The sequence below is a fragment of the Epinephelus fuscoguttatus genome, linkage group LG24 (assembly GCF_011397635.1).
Source record: "Epinephelus fuscoguttatus linkage group LG24, E.fuscoguttatus.final_Chr_v1".
Lineage (NCBI taxonomy): Eukaryota > Metazoa > Chordata > Actinopteri > Perciformes > Serranidae > Epinephelus > Epinephelus fuscoguttatus.
Genome location: NC_064775.1, coordinates 1550398 through 1567891, shown reverse-complemented (window position 1 = coordinate 1567891; position 17494 = coordinate 1550398). Strand labels below are relative to the sequence as shown.

The 17494-nt window shown below is 39.0% G+C and overlaps 2 protein-coding genes across 5 annotated transcripts in view; both read right to left on the bottom strand.

Moving 5' to 3' along the window:
- The window catches only part of bin1b (bridging integrator 1b), a 34277-nt gene extending 31166 nt beyond the window's left edge, over positions 1-3111 (bottom strand). Inside the window, exon 1 of one of the 2 annotated variants that reach the window (XM_049570108.1) lies at positions 2479-3111. In XM_049570108.1, coding sequence (XP_049426065.1) covers positions 2479-2559 — 81 coding nt within the window. In that variant the 5' untranslated portion in view covers positions 2560-3111. The remainder of the gene's footprint in view (positions 1-2478) is intronic. The other variant, XM_049570107.1, reaches the window with a different exon arrangement.
- A 2322-nt stretch (positions 3112-5433) lies between these two features.
- The window catches only part of LOC125884817 (alpha-tectorin-like), a 26794-nt gene continuing 14733 nt past the window's right edge, over positions 5434-17494 (bottom strand). For all 3 annotated transcript variants that reach the window (XM_049570058.1, XM_049570059.1, XM_049570057.1), the window contains 14 exons: positions 16721-16826; positions 16432-16561; positions 15057-15303; positions 13179-13323; positions 12943-13045; positions 12472-12534; positions 11053-11255; positions 10270-10398; positions 8405-8595; positions 8142-8296; positions 7772-8017; positions 7525-7681; positions 6280-6398; positions 5434-6066 (listed from right to left, as the gene is read on the bottom strand). In XM_049570058.1, coding sequence (XP_049426015.1) covers positions 6309-6398; positions 7525-7681; positions 7772-8017; positions 8142-8296; positions 8405-8595; positions 10270-10398; positions 11053-11255; positions 12472-12534; positions 12943-13045; positions 13179-13323; positions 15057-15303; positions 16432-16561; positions 16721-16826 — 1965 coding nt within the window. In that variant the 3' untranslated portion in view covers positions 5434-6066; positions 6280-6308. The remainder of the gene's footprint in view (positions 6067-6279; positions 6399-7524; positions 7682-7771; positions 8018-8141; positions 8297-8404; positions 8596-10269; positions 10399-11052; positions 11256-12471; positions 12535-12942; positions 13046-13178; positions 13324-15056; positions 15304-16431; positions 16562-16720; positions 16827-17494) is intronic.

Below are 17494 nucleotides of genomic sequence, written 5' to 3'. Positions count from 1 at the left end.
ACTCATAACAGTCTCCACCCTGTGGTTGTATGACTCCGCCCACCAGTCCACCCTGTGGTTGTATGACCCCGCCCACCAGTCCACCCTGTGGTTGTGTGACTCCGCCCACCAGTCCACCCTTTGGTCGTGTGACTCCGCCCACCAGTCCAGTGTCTCTGACAGTCTCCATCCATGTCAGTGAAAACATGGATGCTTCACACACAGAAGATCTATACAATCAGCACAGTTTTAAGATTAGAGTCACCAATTCAGTATCTGACCAAATGTCTCCCCTTCTGTTCCTGAGATATGACGTTAAAACATGATGATGTCACAGTCAAGCTGACCTTTGACCTTTTGACCTTCATTATTCTATCCTGTTAGACATTTGTGTGAAGTTTCATCATAATTAGCGCATGAATTCTTGGATTATGGCCAAAAACATCTTGTAAGGTCACTATGACCTTTGACCACCAAATTTTAATCAGTTCATTGTTGAGTCCAAGTTGGAGTTTGTGCCAAATTCCCTCAAGGGATTCTTGAGATATCGTATTCACATGAATAACACAGACAAGGTCACAGTGAACTTGACCTTTGACCTATGACCACCAAAATACAATTAGTTTGTCGTTGAGTCCAAGTGGACATTTGTGCCAAACTTTAAGAAATTCCCTCAATGTACTTCTGAGATATTGCGTTCGCCAAAGTCTAATCAGTTCATCATTAAGTACAAAATTCAAGAAACATCCTGCTTACGCCTTCTTGAGATATCGTGTTCATGAGAATGCAACTGATGAGGTCACAGTGACCTTAACCTTTGACCACCCAATTCTAATCAGTTCATCCTTGAATCAAAGCAGATTTTTGTGCCAAATTTGAAGAAATTCTCTCAAGGTGTTGTTGGGGTATCACATTTACAAGAATAAGACAGATGCAAGGTCATGGAGATCTTGACTTTTGACCGCCAAATTGTAATTAGTTCATCCACAAATCCAAGTTGACATTTGTGCCAAATTTGAAGAAATTCCCTTAAGAATTCTTGAGTTATTGAGTTCACAAGAATGAGACAAATGAGGTCACAATAACCTTGACCTTTGACCCTCAAAATATAATCAGTCCATTGTCGCCTAGTAGTTCTAGCTATTTCTTGCTAATTGAGGGTCGGTGTGCTGATGAAATGTTCACGGACTAAGAAACAAGAATCCCTTAAAATACAATCACTTAATCCTAATACACACCCAAAAACACGATAGTTTGTTATTGTAGTAAAACACCCTTTAATTTTAAAGTTAATCACAACCAAACCACCTTAATTTGTAAAGATGAATTTACTGACGCCCAAATTATCAATTTAAGGTGTTCACCTTAACTTTGCTTAAAATAAGAAGCAAATTCAGGTGTCTTTCTTGCTTGTTAAGGGGTTTATTTAATGCGCTATTTACAGATTGCAATACATTCAGGGGATTAAATTGGGTTTATGTGTAGATTAAATGGGTTTAAGGGGTAGAAACCCTTAAAAAATCTCAAATTTTGTTAAAGCCATTCCTGATTTTCACCTAATTACATATTAAGCCTCCTTTAAGGCATGGGCTAAAGTGAATAGATGGCTTTCATGTTATTTTGAAAATTTTAAGGGGATTTTACTCCCTAAACCCCTTCGACCTCAATAAATACATTAATCAATTCAAAAAACAGCATTAAAAGTGCATTAATTGTTGTTACAGAGTCAATTTGAGGGTTTGTAAGATCACAACTTTTCCCTTCAGATTCATTTAAAATATTTGGAAAATCCCTTAATCATTATCAAGGTGTATACTGTGCTATTAATAGTTTTTCTGCACACTTTTAACAATTTTTAAAACACCCTTGACGTTAAGTGATATTTGTTACGTGTATGTCACACGGTTAACCTTAGTTTTGAGGTTGAAGTCAATATAAATTTTAAGGGGATTTTACCTTTTAAACTGTCCACAATATTTATGTAAAGGATATTTGACAATACATTATAATCCCTTAAATCATGCAGATAACCCAATAATTGTACCCTGATTGTACCTTTGACTTAAAGTTGCTCAGTGTTAATGGGGTGACCCCATTTTTGAGGATGAGGTCAATTTCAGTTTTGAGAGGATATTACCCCTCAAACCGTGCTTGACATTTATCCGTGGCTATATCACAATCCAGTATAAGCCCTTAAACCATGCACAGGACCCCCAAAAAGTACCTTAACGTATTACATACAGGCTATAGTGTTAGTAAGGTGCAGATTCAGCGGTGGCTTGGTTAAATGTCACAGGGTTGACCCCGGGCCAGGTTAAGGTTCATTTAAAAACCTCTTAAACTTTTTAAATAACAAAGATATGTAACAATCCATTGGTTTATATCGTCATTGCGTCATTATGAGAGTAGTACTGGAAGGTAAAAAGTTAAGGGATTGGGTTTCACAGTGACAGGAGGACATGGTGTCCCGCTGCCATCAGGGCTGAATGAAAGCTTTACCTTCTCCTGCGCTCTGGTGAGTCTCTTCTGGACGTTGATGGCCAGTTTCCCGGCGGTGACCCCTTTCCCTATCTCGGCCATGTCGCGTGGCGTGGAGGGCTCCCCGGCGGTGTCAGGACGAGCGAAGACGGAGAGAGACAGACGGAGAAATGTCGCTGAGGGAGAGACCCTGCTCTGGGAACCGACGGTGCGTAAAACCCCTCCGGAGGACGGCTTGGCTCACTGCGCGTAACTCTAATCCTGGTGACAGCTTCTTAAAGGTGCAATGCGTAATTGAATCCGGTTTATGTGTGACAAAAGAAAAACAACAACAACAGAAAGCAGGTTTGGAGAGCAGAGCAGAGGGACAGATTCAGATATCGCCCTGATGTCGGCTCTCACTGTTAATTGATGAAGACTCGATGTGGAGAGATATTAAGTTTCCTCCTCAGTCATCCTCTTAAAGGCGCAGCAGGTTGTTATTATTAGCCGACATCTGTTGCATACATGCAACTGGTGTGTTGCCGTCTTTACACACGGCCTTATTTCTGCACACACAGTCAGATGTGAGGGCTAAATCAGTCCTGATCCCCTCTGGAGACGCGCTTTCATCGGCTCCACACAGACGCTGACAGACAGGCGGCAGAGCGCACCTGCTTCTTAATTACAAAGCCGGTAGATGTCAGTAGAGGTGCGTTCACGTGTCAGCAGGTGGTCATCCACGCCATCATGTAAATATGGACTGACCCAGGAGCGTTTCTAGAACCTCTGTCGGGGGCTCCTCCCCCAAGAAATTTATTTACCATGAGCTCTATTTTAATGCTTTTTTAATGCACTCTGGCATCTTATTCACCCTTAAACTGTTTATTCATTTTAATTTATTTTATTTTATTTTACAGATTATTGAAAAATACTGACAAAAACTAAAAATTATTGTTGTCTAGTTTGAGGACATTGGGACTTTATTATCGTCTGGTTTGAGGACATTGGGACTTTATTATTGTCTCGTTTGAGGACATTGGGACTTTATTATCGTCTGGTTTGAGGACATCGGGACTTTACTATCATCTGGTTTGAGGACAGTGGGACTTTATTATCGTCTCGTTTGAGGACATTGGGACTTTATTATCGTCTCGTTTGAGGACATTGGGACTTTATTATCGTCTGGTTTGAGGACATTGGGACTTTACTATCATCTGGTTTGAGGACATCGGGACTTTATTATCGTCTGGTTTGAGGACATTGGGACTTTATTATCGTCTGGTTTGAGGACATCGGGACTTTACTATCATCTGGTTTGAGGACATCGGGACTTTATTATCGTCTGGTTTGAGGACATTGGGTCTTTATTATCGTCTCGTTTGAGGACATTGGGTCTTTACTATCATCTGGTTTGAGGGCATCGGGACTTTATTATCGTCTGGTTTGAGGACATCGGGACTTTATTATCGTCTGGTTTGAGGACATTGGGTCTTTATTATCGTCTCGTTTGAGGACATCGGGACTTTACTATCATCTGGTTTGAGGGCATCGGGACTTTATTATCGTCTGGTTTGAGGACATCGGGACTTTATTATCGTCTGGTTTGAGGACATTGGGACTTTACTATCATCTGGTTTGAGGACATTGGGACTTTATTATCGTCTGGTTTGAGGACATTGGGACTTTATTATCGTCTCGTTTGAGGACATTGGGACTTTATTATCGTCTGGTTTGAGGACATTGGGACTTTATTATCGTCTCGTTTGAGGACATCAGGACATTATTATCGTTTCGTTTGAGGACATTGAGACTTTACTATCGCCTCGTTTGAGGACATCGGGACTTTATTATCATCTCGTTTGAAGACATTGGGACTTTATCATCGTCTTGTTTAAGGACAACGGCTACTCTGGGTTCCTCCTGGTGCGGCGGACCCCAGCTTGATGTCACACTCAATGTCTGTTGCAGTAAGTCCTTAACACACTACACGACAACTTCATTCACGAAAGGACAACGGACTGCTTTCTGAAATAGGGCCCTGATATGACGTTGATTCATTCCAGAAGTCTGGCTTGACCATTTTATTTTATTGGTTTTCACTCAAATGTACATTTCCTTTTTCTGATTCTATGGTTTATCTTTCATTTTATCTAATGTCAGTTTCACTTGTATGTTAACATCTTGTATTGGTCTGTTTATCGTAAATTATTCTGTTTTTGGTTCTTTTATTTATTTCAATTAAATTTTCCTCTTATAATGGTCTACTTTTATTAACTTCATTATCTTTGTATCCTTTATTGGTTTATTCTTTAGGCTTTATTCTTAGTTTTAATGGATTTGACTCACTTTGATGATCAGTTGGTGTTAATTAAATGTTCTATGTAAAGTCTTGCTAGCTTGTTTGCATTTTTTGTAAAATAGTCAGTAGCAATTTATAACGAAACATGCTATAAATATATATTCTACATAAACTATAGATAAACTTTAAAAAAAACATTATTCAATTAAATTAATATTTCCTTATTCTAATTGGTATTATTTGTCATATACACATATGCAGTGATGGTAATAATGTTGTTTGATGTCAAGTCTCTATTTGATCATGTGACAAGACCATAAGATTATGTGGTAGCTAGTTTGAACGGTTAAAAAGTCATAGTATAGCACGTTGAAAAAAACAAATGAATGACTTATGCAACAGTCACGGTATTTTCTGTTTGGTCGTAGGACCATAATTTCTGTTTATCACCGATTACTTTAATTTCTGTTTACCTTATTTTACATTCAACATTTTAATTAATTGGCCTGAAAAGATCTTAATTTCTGTTCGGTCTTATGACCTCTTATTTCAGTTTGGTCCTTGATGCAGAGGCTGAGGTTCAAGAAAGAAAGATGAACGAATAAAAACAGATAAACAAATGAATGACTGAGACTCGTGTTGTGTTTTCCCACATCCTTTATTTGTAGTAACTTCAATCTACCAACAATCACCATTTCAATGTTCACATTCACATCAGGATTTTCCTTCAACTGGATCTTGAAACCTTCTTGCTTTCTTTCAACTGAAACTTCTTTTTACTTCATGTCACTGAAACAGAAATTCTGTCTCTGCATTCATTTAAGGTGTGTACATTTAAAGTAGGCAGGTGAAATTAAAGAGGAAATTAAAAACATAATCCTAAATTTGGAATCTGCTGCCACAGAAGTTTCTGTCTGAGAGGACGACTCCATATGTTTGAATGCTCTTTGATGCTTTTAGGGTTTATAAAGTCCTCTTTACAAATAAATCCAGTTACACTGATGTGGTGTAATAAAAAAAACAATCAAACAGCCAAACTTTTCAACTGCAGTGTATATTTCAAAAGAACCCACAGGACCAGGAAGTAGTGCGTGGACTCAATAAAACCCTCTAAACCCTTCATTGATTATTTTGTACTTCACTGGACTATACTTCAATTATTTCACCACAGATTATATGTGCATGAATCAGTGGGTCGAATCAGCAGCCCACGGATTCTGCAGAGATAATCAACGCCATCTCAGGTGGATGAAACGAAGATTATCTGCCGACACTGTTTCACAGCAACGATAACTTCTTGTTGGGATGAAGCTCAAATCAGGAATCACCTGAGAAGACAAAACTATGATGAGTCATGGTTTAGACTTATACTTGCTGATCACGTTCATGCTAATGAGAAGAAGAACCCTTTTTAAATTAATGACCCTATGACCTTTCCTCTAGCGCCATCCACAGGACAAACTCTACATCTTTAGCTCCAAGAATAGCAAATCAGGTCTGACTAATTAATTTCTCAAAGAACAAATTAAATTCATACATACTGCGTTATCGATCAGAAGGGGAGCTGTCTTTAATTATTCCAGGACATAGAGATGAGGGCTGAGTTTCCACCTGCAAATTTAGACCTGAGAGATCTGCGCCTCCTTTTACTGCCACAGCCCTGTAAGACAGAAAGGATGGTCAGGTGTGTCGGCTTTGCCAAGGTCAACACTTCAATATTTAGCTTTCTGTATCAAAATATAATATGGTGTCCTTTTAGTTCTATATTTATAAGCAGTGTAACGTGCTGTAACCTGGATTATTCTTTATTTTAAGACACAGAAACACATTAAATATTTCTTATACTTTTTTTATTATTATTATTTTTATTATTTCTCATACTTTAAATTGAAAACTCGCTGAAAAATTCTTCAATGTTGGGGTTTTTTTCAACCCAGTTAGCAAAAAAAAATTGTTGGCATGTACATTTCTGCAAACCTTGTTTACATTATGTTTAGATGTTATTTTGTAGCTGATGCATAGAGACTTTAAGTTTCAACAATGCAGTGTTTAACCTGAGGTTATGTTTAGGCACAAAAACCACTTAATCAGGAAAAAATCCTATGACAGAAATCACAAAAAAAAAAACGTCTTGGTATAGCATGTCATCAAAAACCACAAAAAAATTCACAGTATAGTATGTCAACAGAAATCACGAAAAAACGTCTTGGTATAATATGTCGTGAAAAACCATGAAAAAAAACGTCATAGCTTAGCACGTCGTCAGAAATCATGAAAAAACGTCTTGGTATAGTATGTCATCAAAAATCACGAAAAAACAATGTGATAAAGTTTTTTGTCAAAAACCATGAAAAAAAGTCAAAGTATAGCATGTGGTCCAAAATCATGAAAAAAACGTCTTGATATAATATGTCGTCAAAAACTATTAAAAAAAATTAATGAGGTTTAGGTTCAAAATAGACAGTTTTCCTGGCACTATCCGAGCAGGAAAATTAGCTGCTACTATACTACGTCACTTTCGAAACATTGATATGGATGAAATGTTCGAATGTGACGTCTTTGTGTTTTGTAGAAACGTACAGTGTTAATATTTTCTTCTGATGACCGGGGTGAGTTTGTTTGCGGGTTAAACTGTGCAACACTTTACACACGATTAATGCATCACTGCTAATAAACCTTTAATACTAATACTGTAAAAGGAACCATACAGCATGGTGAGCACTTTTAGGTTTGTCACTTTTAAGTTTTATGTTGTTGTATACGAGTATTTCCTCTGCCCCTCTTACCACAGTGCAGTCTTCCTCCTGTTTCAGGCACAGCTTCACTTCACAGTGCAGGTAGATATCGCCACTATGCCCAGTGAACTGGAACACGTTGAAAGAGAAGGAGTTGGACGTTCCCATTCCGTTGCCCTCCACCTCCACCGTTGAGTCATTACCACATCTGCTCAGAAACAGGAAAACACACATGATGACATTAGCAGTTGATTCTTACACCCGCTGACAGAGCCTCAGAGTTGGGGTTTTTTCTCACCCGTTGATGATGAGATTGTATCGCAGGGTGTCATTTGCCAGTGGCTGGGTGGTTGCCCAGCAGGAGTCGGTCACCAAGGCGACCATGTTGCTGTCCAGCCCCTTGGTCTTCAGCTCCAGCCAGACCCTCTGGTTCAACTGGATCTCAGTGGTCGGCCTGATATGGTGTATGTGCTCGGGATCGGTGTAGGCCCTCATCATCAGAGTGTAATTCCAAAATCCATATAAAAGCTCCTCTATCACAGAGCTGGAGAGCACACACACACACACACACACACACACACACACACACACACTTAAGTCGTCTGAAACTTTAAATACAACAAGCTGCACATTAACAACCAGCTGAAGCTCAGCTGACCTCCACGCACCTGTCTTTGATCTTGAAGGTCACAGTCTTGATCTCTGGCTTTTTGTGCAAGCAGGAGAAGTCGATCTGTACTTGGTCGTGGCGGGTGATGATGTCATTGGAGGTGTTCCTCGTCTTGATGGTGTTCTTGTAGATAATTTGGTTGTTCATGTTCTTCTGCATTGTGATACGAACACATTCACTTTTTGTTTACATTCATTATTTCTCTTGGAAAGTTTCCACTATAAATATTCCAGAATCCTGCATCCAAAGAAAAGCACCCACCGAAACCTCTGTCCCGCAGGAGTCACTGCTGTCGTTAAAGTGGAAAGTCACCATGTGGCTCGTGCTGTCAAAGTCACCTTCACAAGTCGGGTCATTGAGGTGTAGGGAGGTGTAGTCGATGCCTTTGTCCTCCAGCAGACAGTTTGCCAGAGAAAGAGAAGCAGAATTCTGCATGCAGACTGTCGGCTCGCCTGAACACCCAATGGGACAAACATGTCAAAATATCATCACTTTAACATGGGCTGAACAGCTGAATGGGATAAAACTTAAAAATAAATGCAAAACTCCAATTTGGCTGTAAACACAGATCTGATGTTGCGCTACTTAAAGTGACAAATCATCTCGTCCTTCTTGCTGATGCTGGTGAAAGGTTTGCCCTAATCCTACTTGACTTAAGTTGTGTTTTTGATACAGTTGATTACAGTACTTTAATCTGCTCTCTGAAAGACACTGTAGGAGTTACAGAAAATGGTTAATCTCAAAAGGTTCATCTCCCATCTCTCAGACAGACAGTATACGGTTACTCTTAGTAATTTCTCATCTACTGGAATTATGCACTACGGAGTACCACAAAGCTCTGTCCTAGGTCCTCTTCTATTCTGTATTTAGATGCATTATCTGAGCAGATCAATTCACAAAATCTCTCTCTATTGTTATGCTGCTGACACTCAATTCTATGTATCTATAAAACCACGATCCCCCAACAGACTGACTTCTCTAATAAATGTCTAAGGGACATCAAGTGCTGCATGTCAAATAACTTCCTCTAGTCACAATATCCTCAAACGAGTACTTTCTATTGTCAGCATCCTTGCTCTTAACTGTTGCTAAAAGTGGTCATATTTGTGTTACATATCAAACTACAAACATCAGTAAGTATAAATAAACAATTATTAACCATAAAATTTGATCAGATTTTGTACCTTGTCCATTTTTGTGGCAGAATCGCTGTTTTACATGGAGCTGTGTATTGTGCTTCTGCTACCAAATGGTTCATCTCCCATCTCTCAGACAGACAGTTTACGGTTACTCTTGGTCATTATTTACTGCCATTATGCACTAGGGAATACCACAAGGCTCTGTCCTAGGTCCTCTTCTACTCTGTATTTACATACTTACTCTGGACAGATCAATTCATCAAATTTCTCTCCATTGTTATGCTGAAGACACTCAACTCTATGTATCTATAAAACCACAAACCCCCAACAGACTAACTTCTCTGAAAAGAATGTCTCAGGGACATCAAGTGCTGGAACTTCCTTTACACGAATGAAGAAAAACCTGAAATCATATTATTTGGGCCACTGGACACTTCAGCATTCAGCGACATGTTTTCCTAATTCAGAGCCTTCAGGCCAATGCTAGAAATCTAGGAGTCTTATTTGATTCCAACTTTAAAAAATCATGTCAATAATGTAGTTTACTCATGTTTTTATCAAATTCCAATGGTTTAATAAACCAGATCATTTCCATCATCCATTGACTTGAACAAAGTTCAACTACCTTTAATTAACTCTTTACCAGCCTGAACATTAAAGCACACATCTCTTATTTATGTCGATGTAAATGCAATGTAAGTGAAAAACACAAGACTGACTTCTGTCAACCCCCTGTTCTCCATAATTGCCTTCGTCTGGAGAGCACTTCATACAATTCACTTTTACATCACCGCAGCAGTAATATGAATCCACACTGACAGGGAACATTTTAGTGCACAGTGAATACTTTGAGTGCTTTAACATTTTGATGATACATACTTTTACTTAAGTACGAATGCAGGACTTTGACTTGTTGTGGAGTATTTTCATGGTGTGATATTAATGCTTGTAAAGGATCAGAATACTTATTCTGTCACTGCACTGTACCAAAACTGTTGGTGGGTTTGTACTTGGAGGCAAACAGAGCCCGACAGAAGCAACGGGTTCCACCAGGCTTCTGGCCGCAGAACTCGTTATCACTGCAGTACTTGTCCTGACAGGGCCGAGGGCTGGCAGCTAAAGACAGACACACAGACAGATGAACTTCACTCTTACTTCAAGGATGAATGACATAAACAGGTAGTTCTAAAAAGGCAGATCCCATTTCTACACCTCACATGATAAAGCGCTTCTCTGAGGAGTAAACATTTTTATTGATAACATTTTTTGATAATAGATTTGAAAAATCACTTTAAAATGCTGCTTACATGTAAATTACCAATGATAATTAATTCTGCATAATGAGTACTTTTACTTTTTGCACTTTAAGTACTTTGTGCTGCTCATACACAGTAATAAATTATTATTATTTCTGAAGAAAAGGGTTTGACGTCCATTACCATAGTTGTACTGAATAAAATAAAAATTCGAACAATGTAAATTAACTGAAATGACCAATCAAACTACAGTAACACTGCATGAAATTTGTATTTCATACTAGTATATCACAAATATAAACATACTGCACATAGATTTTGACTTAATGAGCTCCAGCATTAAAACTGAAGGTTATATACAATGTATTCAACCCCAAGTTACTCTGTTTCTGATTAGATTGTACTTTCTCTCGCCTGTAAGATTGGAAATAGTTTGAGCCTGAAACAACAGGGGGAAATCATTCAAAAGTGATCTGATACCATCTCATCGTATGAAAGAGAATGATGATCTTACAGCAGCCGACCATTGACCTCCAGTTCTGCAGAGTGATGGCTTTTTTCAGGCTGCAGGACTCAGCGTAAGCCTCAAAAAACTGGCATCTGAGACCGTCCACCTCTGGGTACCGGCACAAAACGTTAGTGCAGGCATTGACATAGGGTCTTGGGTCAATGGTGCTGTGGCAAGCAGTGAAGGGAGCCCTCCTCATGAGCTCACAGCTGTTCCGCGAGGAAGAATGAGAGTAAATCAGCAGTTTTCTGAACAGTTTTGTGTGTTTAGTTTTCAGAATCATCCCTTGTCATGTGACGGTGATTAGGTTTTACATGCACAAAATATTCTAATTTTTGCCTTTATTCAAAAAAAGACAACATTCCTACTTTACATGGGGAATGAAAATGAGTATTCCACTGTTATTCCTGTTTACATGCAGCCATGCATACTCCAATTCATTGCTGCTACTCTCTCTGCCTCAGGCTTTCCATGTATGCACATGGAAGGGCAGGGAGGTGTGTTCTCTCTGACTTAAAGGGCTGAACACATGCCATGATTTTTGCGCTCTCAAACCCATTGTTTTTAAATGTAAACAGGTGGCAGGTATACTCAAACGCCAGAGCAATGCTGTCACAACGTGCATGCATGTCCAAGTGCTATTCTTTAATTCCACGACAGCTAGGTCCTGATATAAACAGAGTTCAGTTTTTGAAATGCGAATCACATATCATGTGACGAGAAACAACCAATCGCAGCTGGCAGATATCTTTCCCTTCTGGGAAGAAGGGCACCTGGAAGAAAATCAGCTCTGCACTCAGGATTTTATATAAGTAGACTATGATGTGGTGCTTGTCATGGTTGCTTAGCAACTTTATACAAAACCCGTCTCCACACCCTTGAAAGTTCACATATGCACATGGAGGGGCACGGAGGTGCTCTCTCTCTGCCTTTGGCTTTCTGCGTATGCACATGGAAGGGCATGGGGTGTGCTGTCTCTGCCTCAGGCTTTCCACATATGCACATGGAAGGGCAGGGAGCTCCCAGAGCAGAGCCATATCGCCAAATATCTCACAAAGTAATAGTTTTCTTTGAGTTAAGTGGTCCTGATGAAGGAAAATCCTCATTTGGGTAGCTGTGTTCAATCTCTTACTCATTTGACGAAAAATGATTCTGAATGTGCACATGGCCAGAGAAGGCTCCTAAAACCCGAATAACACCGGCATATTCCATATATCTTCATTAGAAAATGCTACACTTAGAATAAGGTCTAATTTGAATATGCAAACGCTGTTTACATGCCCCATATCAAATTTGGAAAAGTGTCATATTGGGAATAATATGACAAAATTACATTCCTTGTGTCATGGCACCATAGAAGTGTGTGATAAAGATGAGTCCTATTTTTAGGCAGTGTTTTGTGTGTTCTGGTGGGTCGGTTCTTACTGATCAGAGGAGCGGCTGCAGTTGATCGAAGTGTCGTTGGTGTCGCTGTGCTGAACATCACAGCTGGGTGGGGGGACAAACAGCACAGCATATTAAATGTGAAAGCTACACAACATTAATAAACAAGTTACTATCAGTCAGTGCATCAAGTGAAGACAAAGTCGTAGAGCTGAGCAATATATCAGTATTACATTTATCATGATATGAGACGAGATATGGTCTTCGATTTTGGATATGGTAATATGGTAAGTATTCCTGGTTTTAAAGGCTGCATTACACTTAAGTGATGTAATTTTCTTAACTTAACTGACTGTTTTACTGTTTGCCTTTACCCACTTGATCAGTCAAAAATCTCATGTGTAAACATTCTGTCAAAACACCAATGGTCTATCCTACAATATCTCAAAAATATCGATATCAGGACATTTGTACAAAAAAATGATGGAAAATTGATTTTATATTTCGTCGTACCCAGCTCGACTGAAATTGGTGGTTTTCTCTGCGTTCAGGGATGTAGTGATGTTGGGATTATTGAGGTTGCCACACAAACCCACTACACGTTCTGTTTCAAGTCCTGTTGGATGTCAGGAGACAAATAAAGACAAATCAACCAATGTAAGAAGCACCGCTGTCATTCTTACATTCATATATCAACTGTGAAAAAGGCGAGAAGTGATCAAATATTTTTTCCAGGTAGTTTTCTGTACCTCTCACATGTGCGGTGTTGCCATCAAAAAAGATTGTTATGGATGTGGACTGTATCTTGGCAGTAACTCCAGTGTGGTCCTTGGAGAGCTCCACACCATGAATCACCTGAGTCGTTGCGTTGAGTATTACTGGTTGGTCACCAAACTACATCACAAGTGAAAGAGACACTTGCTCAAACATCTCATGCATGTGCATACATGCATGAGATACATACATGCATGTGCTTTGCATGTTCCCCCTTGGACTGTGAATTCTGTGATGTTTATTGGTATCTTTCTTACTTTACTTTAATCCACACCCCGTACAGTTATCATGAATGTTAAAATTACATGGAGACAGATTTGTATCAATATTATTTGTGTGAGCAGTCTGATAATCTGTGCCTGAACGTGTAAATATAAAACAACTTCCACGAATACAAAATGTCACCAAAATATCTTGCAAATATAAAACAAACTCCAATAATAATAATAATAATAATAATAATAATAAAGACTCAGTGTGTGTAAAATGCAAATGTGCAAACACAGAATTGAGATTCACAAATATCTGTTTCAGAGTTGTGAATGTTGAAACTAGAAAAGCATTCGGAGAGCTCAGATTTCCCGCCATTTTATTATTTTATCCACTTTGTTTCAACCAATCACCGCCAAAATTTTATCATCTGTTCCTTGTCCCATTATCCACCTTTCCTGAAACTTTCATCAAAATCCGTTCAGAACTTTTTGAGTTATTGTGCAGACAAACAAACAAACAAACAAACAAACAGACAAACAAACAAACAAACAGACCAATGCCGGCGAAAACATAACCTCCTTGGTGGAGGTAAAGATATTCACAAATGTTTCTCATTTATTTGTAATTGATGTGATGTATTCACAGACTTTTTAAAATTATTTGTAGAATTTTTTTGTGTTTTGCAGATCCGTTTTATGTTTACCTCCGCCAAGGAGGTTATGTTTTCACCAGCGTTGGTCTGTTTGTTTGTTTGTTTGTTTGTTTGCAAAATAACTCAAAAAGCTATGAACGGATTTTGAAGAAATTTTTTAGGAAAGGTGGATAATGGGACAAGGAACAGATGATAGAATTTTGGTGATCGGTTGAAGCAAAGTGGATAAAATAATAAATAAAGTCTATGGTCTGACAACCTCAACAGCAATTAAGACGGTGAAAATAGCGCCATCTGGTGGCCGGAAAGCACATCTTGTTCTACTTGCTAAATACTGTTGTAATTCTAAAGTTGAAATTAATGTTCTAAAGTGAAAAATACAAAAAAACATATTATATTCTGTGTTGGAACGAAATAAATACACCACAGTGTCTGCATGGTGAAGGCATATATGACCTAATAATGATAGTGATGCAGTCTGCAAAATCTGATGCAGAGGGGGAGGGAAAATCACCTATCAGTGGAGGTCTGCACTCTCTGAGTGCTTTTCTAGTTACAAATTAGTTTTGTGAGTTCACAAATCTTTGTATTTGGGAAAGTAGATTACACTTTAATACACAGATAGTTGATCTGTTCACACAAATAATATTGAAACAAATGCATCTCCATAAAAAAAAACTATGGAGACCAAAACAGTTTTTTTGTACCAGGCTGTAAAAATGTTTCAGTCAGCCTCAAGTAGACATTAGAGGAACTCCTGCATTTTGGCACTGCTGCGTTGGCTCCATTTTTGCCACTTGTTTCTTCTCCTCTATATCTCAGATGGACAGGTGCAACCACATGTCTTAACTTCAAATACATCAACACAAAGTAACTCTTGGTATGTAATGACCAGTCGTGACTGATCAAACAAAGATCTACCGTGGATTTCTGACACAACCCTATAAACACAGAGTGATTTGGTTTTAGATGGACTGTGGCAGCTCACCCGAACTCTTCCACCTTGTTCAAAAAACACTGATACACCCGGTGGAATCACCGTCAGTATCAAATGGTCCAAAAATGCCACATCTTTGCGGCGGCGCTCCCGAAAAACTGCCAAGAGCTCAAAACTCGAGTTTTGTTCAGACTTAATAATTGTGTACGGACACCGATCTGGGATAGAGTAGTCCTTGTTGAAGAAATCGATGACAGTGGAGCCAGTCACAGTGCACACGACCTTGGGCATAGCGCATCTGATGGAGATGGAAAGAGACAGAAATTTTGTGACTTTTTATTTCTGAAGGCAAAATCCAAAGAGCACAGAGACAGATGTTTAATCTCATAAAGACATCTTCTCCCGTTCATATAAATTTTAAAGAAAAAAAATCTGTACTTGATACTTAAAGGGGCACTCCACTAATTAGACACATAAATATCGGGACTCATAACAGCGAGAACCATCCAGCCAGAGGAGAGACTTGTATAGTGTAATATCTCTCTAATAACTCTAACACCATACGCAAGTCCATATCAATACATATCTTGAGTTTGGCTTAAGCGTTAAAATATTAGTTATAAATTGGGGCTGTGGGATGCTGTAGGGCTGCACAATGGGAAATGTAATGTTCAGTGTTTTCAAGCCTTTCACTTGCACAAAGCCGACACATTTCTGCAGTTTTGGCACAAACATCTACTTGAACTCAAGGATAAACTGATCAAAATTTGGTGGTCAGAGGTTGAGGTCAGTGTGACCTGGTCCATCACATTCTTGCCGATGTGATATCACCTTGAGGGATTTTTTTTTTTCCAAATTTACCACAAAACATCAACTTGTAGTCACTGATTAACTTATTTGAATTTGGTGGCCATAGGTCAAAGGTCAAGGTCACTGTGTACTTGCATCAATCTTATTCTTGTGAATGCAATATTTTAAAAAGGCTTTGAGAGAATATTTCTTCAAATTAGGAACAAAATGTCCACTTGGACTCAAAGATGAACTGATTGTATTTTGGTCAGAGGTTACGTTCACTCCGACGTGGTCTGTCTCATGCTCATGAGCACTAGCGTGAACTCTAGTCTAACCTTGACTTTACTGAGGAAAGTCAGGCTATCTCGGCCTCTGCTGCTCCGATTGAATCATTTCTTTATCTTTAATACTTCAGTATCGCTGGAATCCTTTCATGATGACTTTAATATGTCTAAAATGGTGACAGTACCTGAAAAGGACTATCTGTAGGTCGATGTTAAATCAGTGGAGTGATGATTTAAGTTTTATAGATAGAAAGATTTTTCAAGAATAGAAACCATTGATAAAGCCCGAATCTGAATAATATCAGAACTTTATTTAAACTATACTCTAAATATAAAGCAAACATATTTACACGTTGTTGCCATGGCAAACCTCCCGGCCATGACATGTACTGTTAGGTCTGACCACTGCAGATGGATCACAGAGCACGTTGGTGCAGGCGTCTGGTATCATTACCGCTGAATTAGCTTGAACGGGGGTACCTGGGGGGAGATACAAGGTTGAGGAAATTAATTAAAACTTCACCAACAGTGCAAAATGTAAGAAACAGAAATATCAGTCATTTTACATTATCACAGTATTGTTTTGAAGATCCCTGAAGAGTCCTAGTCTCTTCTTTGAGAACCACCAGATTTGCCTACCTAAGTGTCGGCATCCACTTGTCTCCAGGAAAACAGTGCCAGACACTTCCTTTCCAGTGAATGTCCAGTTCCCTGCAACTAAGCCATTAACTGATGTTGTTATGGTCTAGAAAAGGATTAGACAAAAATCAAGGTTACAACTTCTGAGTGCGCAGTGTCAGACTTGAATCCCATTTTTATATATAGATTACTCCAATTTGAGGACAGTTTGGTGGGACAGTGAGAACAGTGGTGACCTGAGCATCAGATGAATCAGTGGCTGTATGACCAGTCGGTTTAGTTCCCAGAATGGCAGGGCAAATTTGAGCAGCAATCCAAGAGCAGCGCAGTTTTCACTTAAGCTCCACTTCCCCAAACCCCCAAATATGGAGACATAACACTTTCATTCAACTGAAACTGAGTGAAAAAGAAACTGTCCTGTAAAAATATATGCCTGATAAAGAACCTAGCACACAGTAAAAAGGTTTACATGCATCTACCGATATAAACCAATGAAAAAAAGCTTCCATCTTCCCTCATTGCCATTCCATGGGTAAGTATATGGTCAGCTACAGTTGCATTAATCCCATCAGACGCTGTCCTTCCTCTCGCTCTTCTTCTACTCTCCCGTGTCATCTGTCTCTACCTTAGTGTTTCTTAACAGGGGCACTCAGAGAATGTTGAAGGGCTCTGGAACAAAGTTTTGAGGGAGGTATTGATGTGCTCTGCTTTTCAATGCCAGTTTATTCGGACATGCGCTTTTTCACATTTTTATCGTTAGACTTGCTTCTACCA